The following is a 13484-nucleotide window of genomic DNA, read 5'->3' on the forward strand; positions in this document are numbered from 1 at the left end:
TTATTTAGCAGTATTGTTATTGAAAGAATAAAGTTAAATAAAACACTAAACTGCTTACACTGGTTTTATTTCCGTGGAAGCAGTTATCAGAGCTCAGGTACAGCTCATTAATCACTGGGTAAATAGGCAGATAGCACAGGGGCTGTGGTCACGATTAAAGCAGATAAGTAAGTGTTACCACAATAGGAAAACTAGAGGCAATAAAAATCTTTGATGTTTTTAAAAAGAATGCCTGTAACTTTTCTTTTTGCAGTTGAAAACATACCTTATCATGGAATGCAGTTGTACCTCGCTTTTAGCAAGCTGCTGCTGGGTTTGCACAGAAAGGGGACATTACTCTCTGCCTTTATTATTTTTTTTTATTCACTCAGGGTGTAGTTCACTAGCACCTTGTGGCCCACCTTAGCTCCAAAGCTGTCTATAGGGGCTCCCAACATAACTCCTCATAAAACATGGGCAAAGTTAAATTACTTTCAGCCATGTAACATTTGCAATTAAAGCATGAGATGTGTCCATTTTAAGCAGCATCTGCTTCCAGACCTCCAAAATCTGCAACTGCTGGTCAAAGGGCAGTGTTATTTTTAGCTACAGCAAGGCCTTGCTGTGCTTGCTGGGAGAAACACCCTATTGTGCAAGATGATGAATGAGGTCATCTGTTTCAAAAACATTAATTAAAAGCTGAAGATGATGAGCAGAGAAATAGCAGCACAGAAATGAAGTGCTTTTCCCAGGTCACAGAGCAATGAAGTTGAGAAGACATCCTGGAACTCCTTCATCTCGAAGCACCAGTTGTCTGCTGGACTGTGGTAGCTTGAGAGAAAAACTGTCCAGGTAAATGCACGAAGGTTTTTGCACACTTACAAGTTGATGTGTGACTGTTTCGTTGGCCTCCCTCTTCTGAGGGCAGAGCTCGCTCCCGTGGGATGAGCTCCTGCCAGGGCGAGGAGGGCAGCGGGGGTTTTGGTTCCCCTTCCTGGATTTTGTCCAGTCTCTGAAAACTCTGTCACGGAAAGGTTAGTCCACATCTGCCACTAGACCAGCCAGCGTTTTTATTTTAACGGAGTTTCTGTGTCAATAACTTAATTGACGTAGAAATCAACCACAAGTGCTTATGCATGAGCACTGTTTGGGCCTGGTGCATTTGTTGTATTTCTTAATACTTTTTTTTCCTTTTTCTTTAAACTAAATGCACCATCTGCTCATTGCTCCGGTCATATGTTATGCATTGAAACATTTTTTGAAAGGAGGAAGTGAATTGCATGGCCTGTCAGTGATAGTTTGTTGGTGTGGTTGCAAATAAACAAAGACTAAACAATACAATTTTTGTTGTTAAAAGTCAGAATTAACAATCCTGTACCCTGTATGCATCTGTTGTTGCTGCGTGTATGGAGCACAGTGGGATATGTAACACCCAGGTTCATAAACATTAGCTGAATTCATTCTGTTGTCAAGAAGTACACGAAGTTCTTATTGACCAAATTAAACAGACTGCACAATTTTAAAGTGAGAACAATGAGCAATATCAAAACTAAGCTTAGGAAAAAAAGGAGATTAGCTACTGGAGAGAAAAATTCAATTGTCGCTCGGGTGGACCTGTCCCATCTCTGAAGAGTTTTAAGATGAGAGTTGACAAAGCACTGGGAAAGGTAGTTCTCTGTTGAGAGGAAACTAACTTGCAAATGGTGCACAGCATAAATGCCAGTATAAAATGCTGTTACCTTGGGTTTACTCCTTTATGGCACTTTCACAGTGAAAACTCCTGTGCACTCTATCGTAATATCTGCCACTAGTAACTAAGATTTTTAACAGACTGGGGGGGAAGGGGAGTAGAAAAGGATACCGGATGAGGTTTTTATCGTGATTACACAGCGATGCAGCACAGCCTTTAGGTCCTTGTGGATTTCTATTTGCCAATGCAGAAGGGACTATAGTTATAAACAGAACAGTTGTTGTTTATTAGCTTTGCTCTTTTTGAGCATAAAGAGAATCATTTACTCCAAAGTGGCTTTCAAGAGAGTGGAATTTCAAAATAATTATTGGAAAATGTACGTTCTTCACTATGCTGGCCCCTTATGTGACCTTTTTTGTTAGAACAAATGAGAACAAAGATCTCTTTCTGCATGCTGTATCTCGGGACACTCATATGGATAGTAAGCGTCCTACTCCTGCTTTCTATTAAACTTCTCTTTTCACATGTCACGTGTCACAGTTCCCCTTCAACAGATGATACAGAACAGTTAATTATAGAAAAATGTGGTCTTTATACTTGCTTATAAAAATAGCAAGCCTCGTACGCATATTCAAATTAAACTTAAACTACTTGGTTGAGGTGATTTCACCAGCACGCATGACTGAATGTCATCCCCATTAGCAACCACACTGCCTTCTGTTTCACTGAAACGTCTTTATTTTCATAAACATGATCTGGGTATTTAAAGAGCATCTTGTGTCAAGTGAGAGTGCGAATTATACGTGCGTGTGTGTGGATGATCCAAGGGCATGTTTGCCCAGGGCTTGGATCATGAGCTACTTTGAGGAGAAAGGGCTGAATTTTCTGAAATTTCCCAAAATCCTGAAATGTCCATCTTGTATTGTCTCCTGTGGCTGCCGTTCTGCTTTGTACCTGTTCTGTCTCACACCAGCTTCGCCATGCCGATGGGTTAAGCCACCAAAAGATGAACACGCTGCCACGGACACAAGAACCAACCAGGCAGCCTTACACCAGCGCAGGCCGCTGGAAAAGGACACCAGAAAGCACCCCTTCCTCACGGGCAGCAGCCGGCCCAGCGCAGCCGTGATCCCGAAAGGGGCTGCCAGCCCCACTGCACCGGCACAGGGGCTGGGAAAGGGCCAGAACAGCCAGCGCGGGCAGCTGGAACGTCCCGTGACGCCAGGACACCACGGCCCCGGCAGGGGCGAGTCCGTCCCCCTCCTCTGCGAGCAATAAACCTACAGCAGCCGGGAGAGAGCGGCTCTCACCCCGGCCCAAGCACTCACAGCGCAACAAGGAGGAGTTTGCCGCGGGCAACAGCCAGCGCTTGCCTCCTCCAGCCCCAGGGGAGTCCCTCCACACCTCCCCTCCTTCTGCAGCCAGGGCTTCTACCACCACGCAGGTTCAGCGTCTTTATACCCCGCACCAGTCCCACCTTGCAGGACCAGCCTTGCTTCCGAGCGCTTCATCACAGGCCTTCCTCTGCATCAGCTTTGCACCGGGAGGAGAACGCAGCCATCCCAGGGGAGCTGGGAGGAGAAGGCTCCTGGTTTAAATACTGCTCTGCCCATGGGCACACCCTGACAAGGCACGACTGGGGACAGCTGCGTCGCCCTCGGCCTCACGCTGCAACAGGAGGAAGAAGCAAGACAGGTAAGTTGCTCCTATGAACGTGTGTGCTTTAATTGCTGCACTTGCAAAAACTGTGCCCAATGCCTAAGCCGTTACAGAACCACTTGAGTTTATGCTGACAGGCTGTCTCTATTTCATTAAGAGCCACTCAGCATTTTCAGGTGTTTGCCTTTACAGGAAGGGCATGTGTTTGTATTGGTGATCCTGAGCCACCACAGCATTTTGGGGAAGGCCCGAGGCACCACCGTGCCGGTGGGGGAGCCGTGCCTGAGGGCTGTGGGAGGCCACAGACGCATCCTGGGGCGCAGCGTTAGCAGGCGATGGAGCTGGGCTCCCTGCGGCCGGCCGGGCTGCCCGGGGGGTACCGCACGTCTGGCAAGAACCAGGAATCGCCCAACGTAATGCCTTTGCTCTTGATTGCATCCAGACCTAAAGACCGGCGCGGAGTTCAGGTACGCCGTGAGGAGGCGTCCGCCCTGCTGAGGTTGCAAAGGCCGTGCAGCATGCAGCCGTGCTTGAAGGGCAGCACTGAAACGGCAGGTAGAGATCGGTGGATTTTACTGGCGGTCGCGTTCTCAGCAGTCAGTCACCTCTGTGTTGACAGTGGCACAGGGCCAAAGCGTACATCCAAGTGTAGCGTTAGGAATATCTGGTATAAAATGTGGACAAGCGCTTAGCGAATCTGCAATCCACAGGTCTAGGAGCTTGTGTTTGCTTTACAACGGGGGCTGGAATTCATGTGCAAGGGATTTGCGTAAACGCCCAAGGGGATCATGTCATTTTTTTAAGTCGATGCACAGCATAATGATACAACATGCAGCCTACACGTGGAAAGGCTGTGTGTTTTAGAACAAGGTATAAATAAACAGTTGACATTTACAGTTGAACTGGTTTAATAATTAGATACATGTGCTTGTGATATAACTTACCAGGGGCTGTGATTTTGCGTATAACCTACTTTATGATTACCGTGTAGGTGCTAATTATAAATTGTACTCTGTTCCAAAGACTAACTCTAGCACCCATTGGCATGAAACTATTTCATATAAAAGAAACATTTGAACATACAAACTTGAATTAGGTATTAGAGAAGCAGGGGGGTGGAGGCCAGCAGGGACTGCACAGCACCCTGACAGGGTGATAAAACAGAATTGGAGGGGGAGTGGGAGGATGCCGTTAGTCAGCCGTCGCCTTGGGCGGTTATTCACTGCAACCAGAGCCGTAAATGAATTTGTGCATGCTGGACATGCAGCGGTGCATGTTTGTTGTCATGGTAGTGATGTATCAGATGAAGCAAGCAGAGTCTGAAATTCAACAGCTGCAAACTGGTGAGACTGGCTAGGTGGCTCCTGCTTTAACCCATGGTGACTGGGGTTGGCCTCTCTGTTTGCCACCAGGAGAAAAATTCAGCTTCTCTTAGTCGCAGCCCAGCAGGCGGTGAGTGGGGGAGACAGGCCGTGCCAGACCCTGGTGTGTCGGAGAGGGGTTTTATCACAAGAGGGCTGTTCGGGAGAGACGTGTAGGCCAAGCAGCCTGTGTTTGCTTTTGATACCCTTCTCCACCCAGACAAGCGGTAGCTGCCTGTGTGTGAGTTCAGGCTTCCTGAGCAGAAAGGAGGCAGAGGTAGCATGTTTTTGGAAGTACACAGAAAAGAGGAAAGAAAAGCAACTGCTGAAGTAAGCAGAGGCAGTTCCAGCCTCAACTAAAGACCTGGAAAGGTGGTAAGGATGAAGAAACTGAAAATCTGTGAACAGCTGGAGATGAAACTGCATATACCTATCTATCTCCAGGGTCTCAAGGCTGTCTGAGCATCTGACCAAGGGATAGATGAAAGCATATTAATGCGGATTATGCATCAATGCTTGGTTTCTGTACCCATGTATGTACTGAGGGAACTTTTGTCTTCTGGAGGACAGTCTGTCTGCGTTGCTGACAGCTCAACTGCTCCCAGTCCACATTTACCGCTCTAGTGACACATGCTCTTAGGTGAACACTACTGTAAGAGAAGTGCAGATGGCAGCGTATTTGAGCTGGAAGCGATTTTTCTGTTATTAGTGACTTTGGAGTTGCTGAAGAGAAGGGATGGAGCTGATCCTGCAGACTGGTATGTTGGAGACTATTCATTCCTTGCTCTGCTTTCATCACAGTAGCCATCTCAGAACCAGTCCCTTGAACTTGGGTGGGACATCTCCCACTGACCAAAGGTGTGACCCAGCCCCAGAGAGAGCAGCAGAACCTGGAAACAAACCTTCCCCAGTGCAGTGGCAAATTACCGTCTATTAATTCATCACAAATGCAAAATTTGCGTCTGAGAGGAAGGGCTTTTGTCTCCTCATACCATCGAAGCCTACTTTTCACTTACAAGTTCTGTTAGATCTCTGAGTAAACACCTTAAGCACAGTGAGCACACAATGTCTGTGAGTGAATACAGCCTGTGCAATCCAATAATTTATTAAACTTTCATCTTGTAAAGCCAGTTACAAATTAAAAAAGACAGCAGAAGGAATTCTGTAATAGAAATGAGCAAAATTACAACAAATAGTTATGGGAGTTACATTCCCAAGTGGGTTCAAGCTGCCTGCAGCAACCCAAGAGCCAGAACACAGAGATAGTACAGAGTTAGGACAGGGATAATCAATCAATCAAGGCTATTCTGATACATAAAGAGATCTAGTCAGTGTACGGACCGATATGAAGTGTTACTTCTCAGGTTGCCTCTGCATTCCTGTTCTCTCTCACTTGTGACCTGCTCATCTTTTTATTCTTTGTGACAAAAAGGGGATGCTTGTAGGATCCTTCAGTAAAGCCATTTAAGGCAAAACTCCAATTGAACGTATGCTGCTCCGTAGTGGCTATCCTCTTAGGCTGGTTGTGTGGCAAGTGGACAGAGTGTTTGCACATGCTGCGGTGCGGTGGAGAGGAGAGAAAAGCAGGGATTATGTACACTGTGGCTTTTCTTGTACTGCCAACCTGAAAATGAGTTTTCTGCAACACAGTATTTAGTGACATGGCACAACTTGATGATGAATTGCAAAGGAACCTGTTGCATACTGACTCCTAGTTTTATTTTTAATGGCATTTCTCTTTCATAGCTAACAGGCCTTAGCTGCCACTTCTTCAGAAATGGAAACGTCCAATTTTAAATGTGGAACAAGGCCCACATTACATGCAGGTCTTCAGTTTCCTTAAGAAACTGAATGGGCCTTTGCATTCCGGGACCCCAAGACTAGGCAAGTATCATAGAAAACAGGTAGCCACCAGGCTTCTTGATTGCTAATGCAACCAATTTATGATGTGACTGATACTGAGCATTGTTTTAAACAATGAAATAGAGTTTCTGAAGTCAGGAGACTGAAGATGACTGTCATCTTCCACTGAGAAGAAAAAAAAAATTCTGCTTCTTCAAATTGCAAGTAGCTATAACAACCTCCAAGAAGCAGTTGTTTTGGCAAAACAGCATTGTTTTCAAGTTTTGCTTATGACTAGAGACCTAGAGAGACTGGAAGAGGATTTGGAGATTCGGTGATGGGAGCAGTTCCAATTAGACTCTGGAGATGGATGAAGGGTTTGGCATCTGTTTACAGTAGCACAGAGGAAGTGAAGTGAAATTCCTGCCTATAACCATTTATCTAGGTACCTACTCACTCACTAGGAAACAGTCCACTCACTCACTCACTTAAAACTAAAGTTCCAGGATCCCACTCATCCTAAAATCCCACATAGAGAAAGAAGGAACTTAACTTAATGCAGGCAGGCTGCTCACCATAAAACCCCCTGACCTCCACCTAGACCTAAGCTCTTCTGGAAACGCAACTACATCAATCTATCTCACCTCCTGGGCTGTATAGGTGAAAGACAGTCATTGGCTTCTACGCAGCAGGTGCTGCTTGGAATGTACCCAGAACAGCACCTGATGATCTATTTCAGTGGTGCTAGTCCCAAAGATTTTCTCGTATGTTGGAGTACTTAGAATGTTAGCTTAAAGTGCCACTTTTTACAGTTGTGTACCTGTGAACTTCTACTGGAAGGTAAAGAATGACCTCAGAGGGGTTGGTTGGTTGGTTTGTTTAATGCTCTCTCACGTAGGGTTTGACCTCTTAGATGGACCACTTGGCTTCAATTATACAAAGGCGTTTTCTTTTAAGACCAGATTAGATCATTACTCTATCCCCCCCAGAGACTTACGAGTTTAGAGTTGCTTGCAAAATAAATAAAAACCAAATATTCTTTTAGCAGAGCATGCTGCGATCCCATGATCCCAGATGTTTGCATGTTGGAAATTCATAAGGAAGCTTAAGTTTGCCTCCTTTAGTGCAGAAATGATTCTTGTGAATTTTTCTGCCAGTATTACAGGTAATGGTGAAAGTAGCAGAGAGGACAGGCAGGAGAAGCAGGATGCTTCCGATGTTGCTTCTTTAAGGTACACTGTTTGTTAAACAAGCAAGGGGGAAAACAAGTTTTGGGCCATATTTAACAACAGTTGCTGCGGTTTAATGTCTTTGGGCAGAGGTGCAAATCCTATGGTACTGCAGATGTCACTTCAGTTTTTAAATACAGTAGTCAGTCGAGTTCTTAAAAAACATCTTTGCTACACTTGTGCTGGCAAGTTGCAAACACCAATCATTAAACAACTGCCTCTCTCTCGTGGCAGTTCATTCATATCACCTCGTCCAGATGCTAGCACGACTGTCCACGCTGGCGGCTGACTTGACACTGCAGCGTTTCTTCACAATCATGTTGATGTATGCTTTCATGATCTTTATTATCTCGCCCACCTAGAACACAAGAACAGAGGATAAGCACATTAAAACCTATTCCATTGAAGCATACCAGATATTTTGCAGGAAAAGCTTCGCCTTGTCCGAAGTTATGGCACTACAAACTTTGCATGTAATGCTAAATGTGAACATGACATTAAGGAAAGAAATGGTTGACAAGTTTGTGCTCAGTTGTAGTGACACTCAAAAAGCTTGTAGCTCAAAGAAAAGCAACTTTAATGCTCCAAAACTTTTTTTTTTTTTTTTAGTTTGTTAACTCCCCCATTCATATACTGTAAGGGAATGAAAAAACCAAGCACGCTCATGAGCACCCAAAATTTGAAATTCCCACTGCACTAAAAGACCATTCACCCTCTTTCACTTTCTAACCAGAACCTTTTTGTTCTGTTTTCCCTGTAGAGGTACCATGGCATTTAAGGCTTAAGCTGCCTTCATCTTTTTCCTTGGCTGTCCAGTGCATTCAGCTAGAGTTCTCGCATATAAACTTGTCTAGTCCACGGAACTTAAGAGCTTTACTGAAGTGCTAGTAAAACTGCATATACAACAAGTCTTGTGCTTTTGTGTACCTGGGATGTTTCAAAGAACATTTCTCTCTCATCCACTGTAATTTTGAAGGTGTTAGGCTGTGGTGCTCCGAAGAAAACAATGTGCTCATACTGGAAAGTTTCTAGTGGTTTAGGATCCCCTCGTTTGTAGACAGACACATTCTCTGTGCTGACTCCAAGCCAAAGATCATTTGGAAATCCACCCTCCTTGCACTGCAAGAAGAGAAACATGAAATTTTGCATAAATGCAGTGGAGGATCAAACTGTCTTTGATTCAAGGAAAAGCACTCCATTTCTGGCTCCTTCAACCCTTCACCCCAATAGAAAAAAACAGGATGCCTGCAGAAGGAATCTTGTAGGCACTCCTGCTGCAAAGATTTAGAAGTAACATAGCTATGAGTCAAATGCAAGTTGAGTAATAAAGAACTGTAATACTTAACAGCTCTCATCAGATTTTGAAGTGATTTAGGAAGTCCATATCCCACTTATTATTTTACAGGTAATACAGTGACTGCAAGCAACTTCCCATGGTAATTCACCCAGGCAGCAACAAAACTGACAGAACTTCTGGCAGACTAAGCACAGCGGTCTAAGTGACCCTGTCTGATGCTACACCTTTCTGCTAAGTATTTGTACCTTTTGTACAAAAGTACCCTTTCTGTTGTACTGCTACAGAACAGGACTGCACCTTTTGCTGGTAAGGACGATAGAGCTTCGTTTTACTTTTGCTTCTACTAGCTACCACCTTCTTAAGCCCCGAACAATTTCCCAAATTCTACTGCTCTTCTAATGAAGCGGGAGTCCACTGTCTCCCAGCTTGCTTGCTCTGTGCTCTCTGCATCACACCTCTCTGGGTATGGGGTACTGCAGACTTACCTTAAGCTTACTAAGGCAAAATGCACCCAGTTCCTGAAACCCCCTTCTGCTGTTGAGCAATGCAGTAGACACTGCTTTATCTGTTCTCCAGACTGATACCTCTTCTCAGCAGTAGTTACGTGAGTTTGTACATCACTCACCTCAACATCGAAGAGGGTTGACCCATAACCCGGCCACTCCTTTACAATGGACATGTATTTGACCATGGCCTGATGCTGAGAGAGTCCCTGCAGCTTGGTCCATTTCTGCGCTATGCTTGCTCGAGCTGCTGAAAGCTCTTCCTTTACCCACATCTCCATCATCTGCTCCTCTTCTACCTTCTGCTTCTTTACAGAGCCCGTCTTGAAGCTACGTTTCAACGTCCCTTCAAGGAAGCTGGTCCGTCTCCTCTCCAGGGTGTGACTGGTAGTGCCGCTGCTCTTTGTTGAGTGCAGTATTTTGGATTTCAGTCTATTAACTGGGTAAATTCCATCCAGGGTCCAACTTATTTTAGAATAATCTCCATGAAGGTACTGCAGCCGTAGAGCTGCTAGGCGCTGCAGAGTGTCCTCTGGTGCAGGAAAATGACCATCTATGAGGCTTTCGTGAGCCTACAAACAAACAAAAAGTGCCCCAAACTCATTAGAAAGCAGAAGCACACTATGCACAGCTGGGTCCACCTAAAGATTACTATGGCATCTGCCCACCCCAGCAGGAAAGACAATAATTCAGGAGGTCAGAACAGACATAATAAAGAAGTCAAAGTGTGCAACTGGTCAATGTTGGGGGAACACCTCTTTCTGCAAGCCTGGAGAGGACAGAGATCTCTGTGGGGCCCCTATCCTGTACTGAAAGTCTTACAATGAGGACTTTTTAGGTCTGGAACAGATGGGAGACAACAGAATCGAGGCAATTTGTTTTCTGCTGTATTAGCTACAGCTCCTGTGTGGAGATTATATTCAACACCAGAGAGTTAGATGTAATAAACTAAAGATTCTTAACCTCAGTCTCCTTGCACACCAGCACCTCCCACCTCCTCCTCTTTCACCTGGTGTCTCCCCAATCTTCTTGCTTCCCTTTGCCTGTTTTTCTGTGAAATATATTTATGGGGGTTTTTGCTACATCCATTTAAAGTCTGAATAACATCCACCCTCCTACTGCTCCTTCTTTTCCACTGCTCTGCTTGTGAAAGCTCTGCCGACTGAAAGCCTTGTCAACAGGGAGTTTGGTACAATTGAGTTTCCACAGAGTGCCATGATGTCTTGTTCCTGACAGATTCCTAGACATTCTGTAGTTAACAATACTTAATTTTCATTTCAAGAAAGGCCATCTTAGGGAACCATTGTCTCAGCATCATTGTACATGTGGTACTTCGGGACATGGTTTAGTGGGCATGGTCGTGTTGGATTGACTGTTAGTCTTGATGATCTTAGAGGTCTTTTCCAACCTTAAAGATTCCGTGATTCTATTCTATTCTATGATTTTGTGTGATGTACATGCCATCCATTTGACTGTCAGTGAGTTTCAGTCTTCATGACACTTACTTACACCCTTTTAACACATGTTGGTTACTTTTCAACAGCTATAATTTTCTGAGGCAAGATCAAAGATTTCATGAGAAGAAAGATGGGATGAATCACACAGCTGGGTACTCCAGTCAGTCTAGTTTTGCATCCCTGATTGCAAGGTTATTTCATACCAGTGTGATCTTAGGCCTAACCAGCATCATTGTGCTCTGGAGCAAAGTGACTTAAAAAGAGATTACTCAGCAGATAAATATTGTCAACTACATTCTCTTTTCCTTTTTCTGTAGTACTTTACACCTATGTTCTGCGAACAGCTACTTTTAATGATTCTTCCTGAATCATTATCCAAATTTATGTATCTCTTAAATCTAAAGGTAAATTTTAAAAGCATTTTATTATCATTGGTCTTCCAGTTTTTTTGAAGCCCTTGCTCATTTTTCTCGCTTTTGTTCTAATACTCACACTGCAAAGTTCTGTAGGGAATGATCTCCTTGGTAGATTCCAGGCAAAAACCCAACGCACTGAATTCTTCTGTTCAAACCAGCATTCCCACTTCTAATACAAAGGTAACCTAGTTTTCTTTATACTCTTGTGTGCTTCTGCCACCCTGGAAACCAAATCATTCTCCCAGAGTGAGCTTACCTGCTCAAACATGAAGGCAAACTCCACCCCATCTTTGGGAACATTCTCAATATCCAAGAAGCAATAAAGCTTAAAATACAGCTGCCACTGTCCTTCTTCTTCTTCTTCTTCAGAGCCAGCAAGTCTGTAAGATAGGAAAGAGAATGAGAGGTGAAAAAAAACAGTAACCAGAAGCACCACGGTACTGGGATGTCAACAGTGCGACTCACCCTGGGTTTTTGAAACATGTAGGATTACCTAATTTACCAGGATAACGTCAGTGCAGCACTGGCTGGTAAATTTTCTGGTAAATTCCATTTTTTCCTCTGAGTCACATGAAATTTTGATTCAAAAGGACTCAAAGTTCTTATCAGAGATACTTGATCATAAAGTTAGATCAACGGTTCTAGATAAATGTAAGAGTTGAGGGCAGGACACAAGGTATTCCCCATTTTCAAGATACTCCTCCCATGTAATCTTGTGACTCTAAAGAGCATCAGCCTTGCCACCACTTAGAACAGTTTCATTTTTGTCTTTAGAACAGATATAAAATAGACAATAGCATTGCCAGCTTCTTTCACAATTTATTGCTTGCTTTATACATCTGGCCTCAAAATCACAGTCCACAGTAAGAAATTAGAGCTGCATTTCCATGCCAAAATCTTTGCTCTCTCTCTGATATAGCTATTATGATGCACATTGACAAGATCGTTATCAGACTTACGCAAACCTTCCCTGAGCTCTGCTAGTAAACCGTTACCCTTTGATAAAGGCACTATTAATTTTGTCCTGATGAGCCTGATAAAGAATGCTTCTTTGTCACCAAAGTAGATGTGAACATGGTTTTCCACACAGTGAGAAAAAGCACTTGAACCTTATTAAAGGGAAGTTCAAACCAGAGTGAACAGTTGAATCACTGCAGCTGCTTTGGCTAAAACTACCTGACCGTACTATCACTTAAACCAGTGTTACATCCAACTAGGAGTTAAAAGACATTTTTCTACCTCTCAAACTTGGCCAGAATATCAGCCACAATCACCCGACTCTCAACAGCACGGTCCACCTGCTGATTATGTTCAAAGAGCGCAAACATATTACGGCTGTCTTCCATTGCTAAACCTCGGATCAGCTTTTCAACCACCTGGAAAATCAGAGAGACAGGTCACAGAGTAGGTATTACACACACTTTCACAACAAAGAATCAGTACCTCTTCAGGACACTCATCACTTCATAGATGAAATGATCCATCACATTTCTCCCTTGGTTTTCTCATTTTCAGATCAAAGAATTCTAACCCTAAAAGATCATTCCCTGCAAGGAAGCCATTACTTACATTTGATCATCCTTGCCGTTCTTCTCTGAACCTTTTCAATCTCTGCTACCCTTTTGGAGATGGGGGAATGAGAACTCTCCTCAAGATGCAGGCACATAATGGATTTAGATGTCATGATGATATTCTCGATTCCTTTAGTAACAGTTCCATTCTTTACTATTATTTTTACCTCTGTTTAGCACTTGTTTTCACAGATATGACTACTATAACCTGGAATCTTGCTCCTGACCTGCTAACAATTAAGTTACTGGTAGAATAACCCTTCCAGAGGGATTACATTATGAACTGGAATTTCAATTTGTCCAGAAAACTGTGTTTAGCAAGTCTTGGAACTATTGCCTTTCCAATGGGCAGAATGCCAGAAGTATTTAGATTTTGCAACACAACTTTTTAAGTTGTTAAGTGATATTAAGTGATATTCTACAATGCAGGCATAGGCCTTCTATAATTCTGAACCTGCAGAATAAGTTGAACTTTCCCTA

General features: G+C 43.8%; 1 protein-coding gene across 1 annotated transcript in view; it reads right to left on the reverse strand.

Moving 5' to 3' along the window:
* Positions 1–7739: 7739 nt before the first annotated feature.
* Positions 7740–13484, reverse strand: part of LOC104625965 (unconventional myosin-X-like) — a gene marked incomplete at its 5' end in the record, with an annotated part of 33861 nt that continues 28116 nt past the window's right edge. The window contains 5 exons of the mRNA XM_010293750.1: positions 7740–8118; positions 8688–8879; positions 9683–10132; positions 11690–11813; positions 12673–12809. Coding sequence (XP_010292052.1) covers positions 8005–8118; positions 8688–8879; positions 9683–10132; positions 11690–11813; positions 12673–12809 — 1017 coding nt within the window. The remainder of the gene's footprint in view (positions 8119–8687; positions 8880–9682; positions 10133–11689; positions 11814–12672; positions 12810–13484) is intronic.

This window comes from Phaethon lepturus, unplaced genomic scaffold (assembly GCF_000687285.1).
Source record: "Phaethon lepturus isolate BGI_N335 unplaced genomic scaffold, ASM68728v1 scaffold48238, whole genome shotgun sequence".
NCBI lineage: Eukaryota > Metazoa > Chordata > Aves > Phaethontiformes > Phaethontidae > Phaethon > Phaethon lepturus.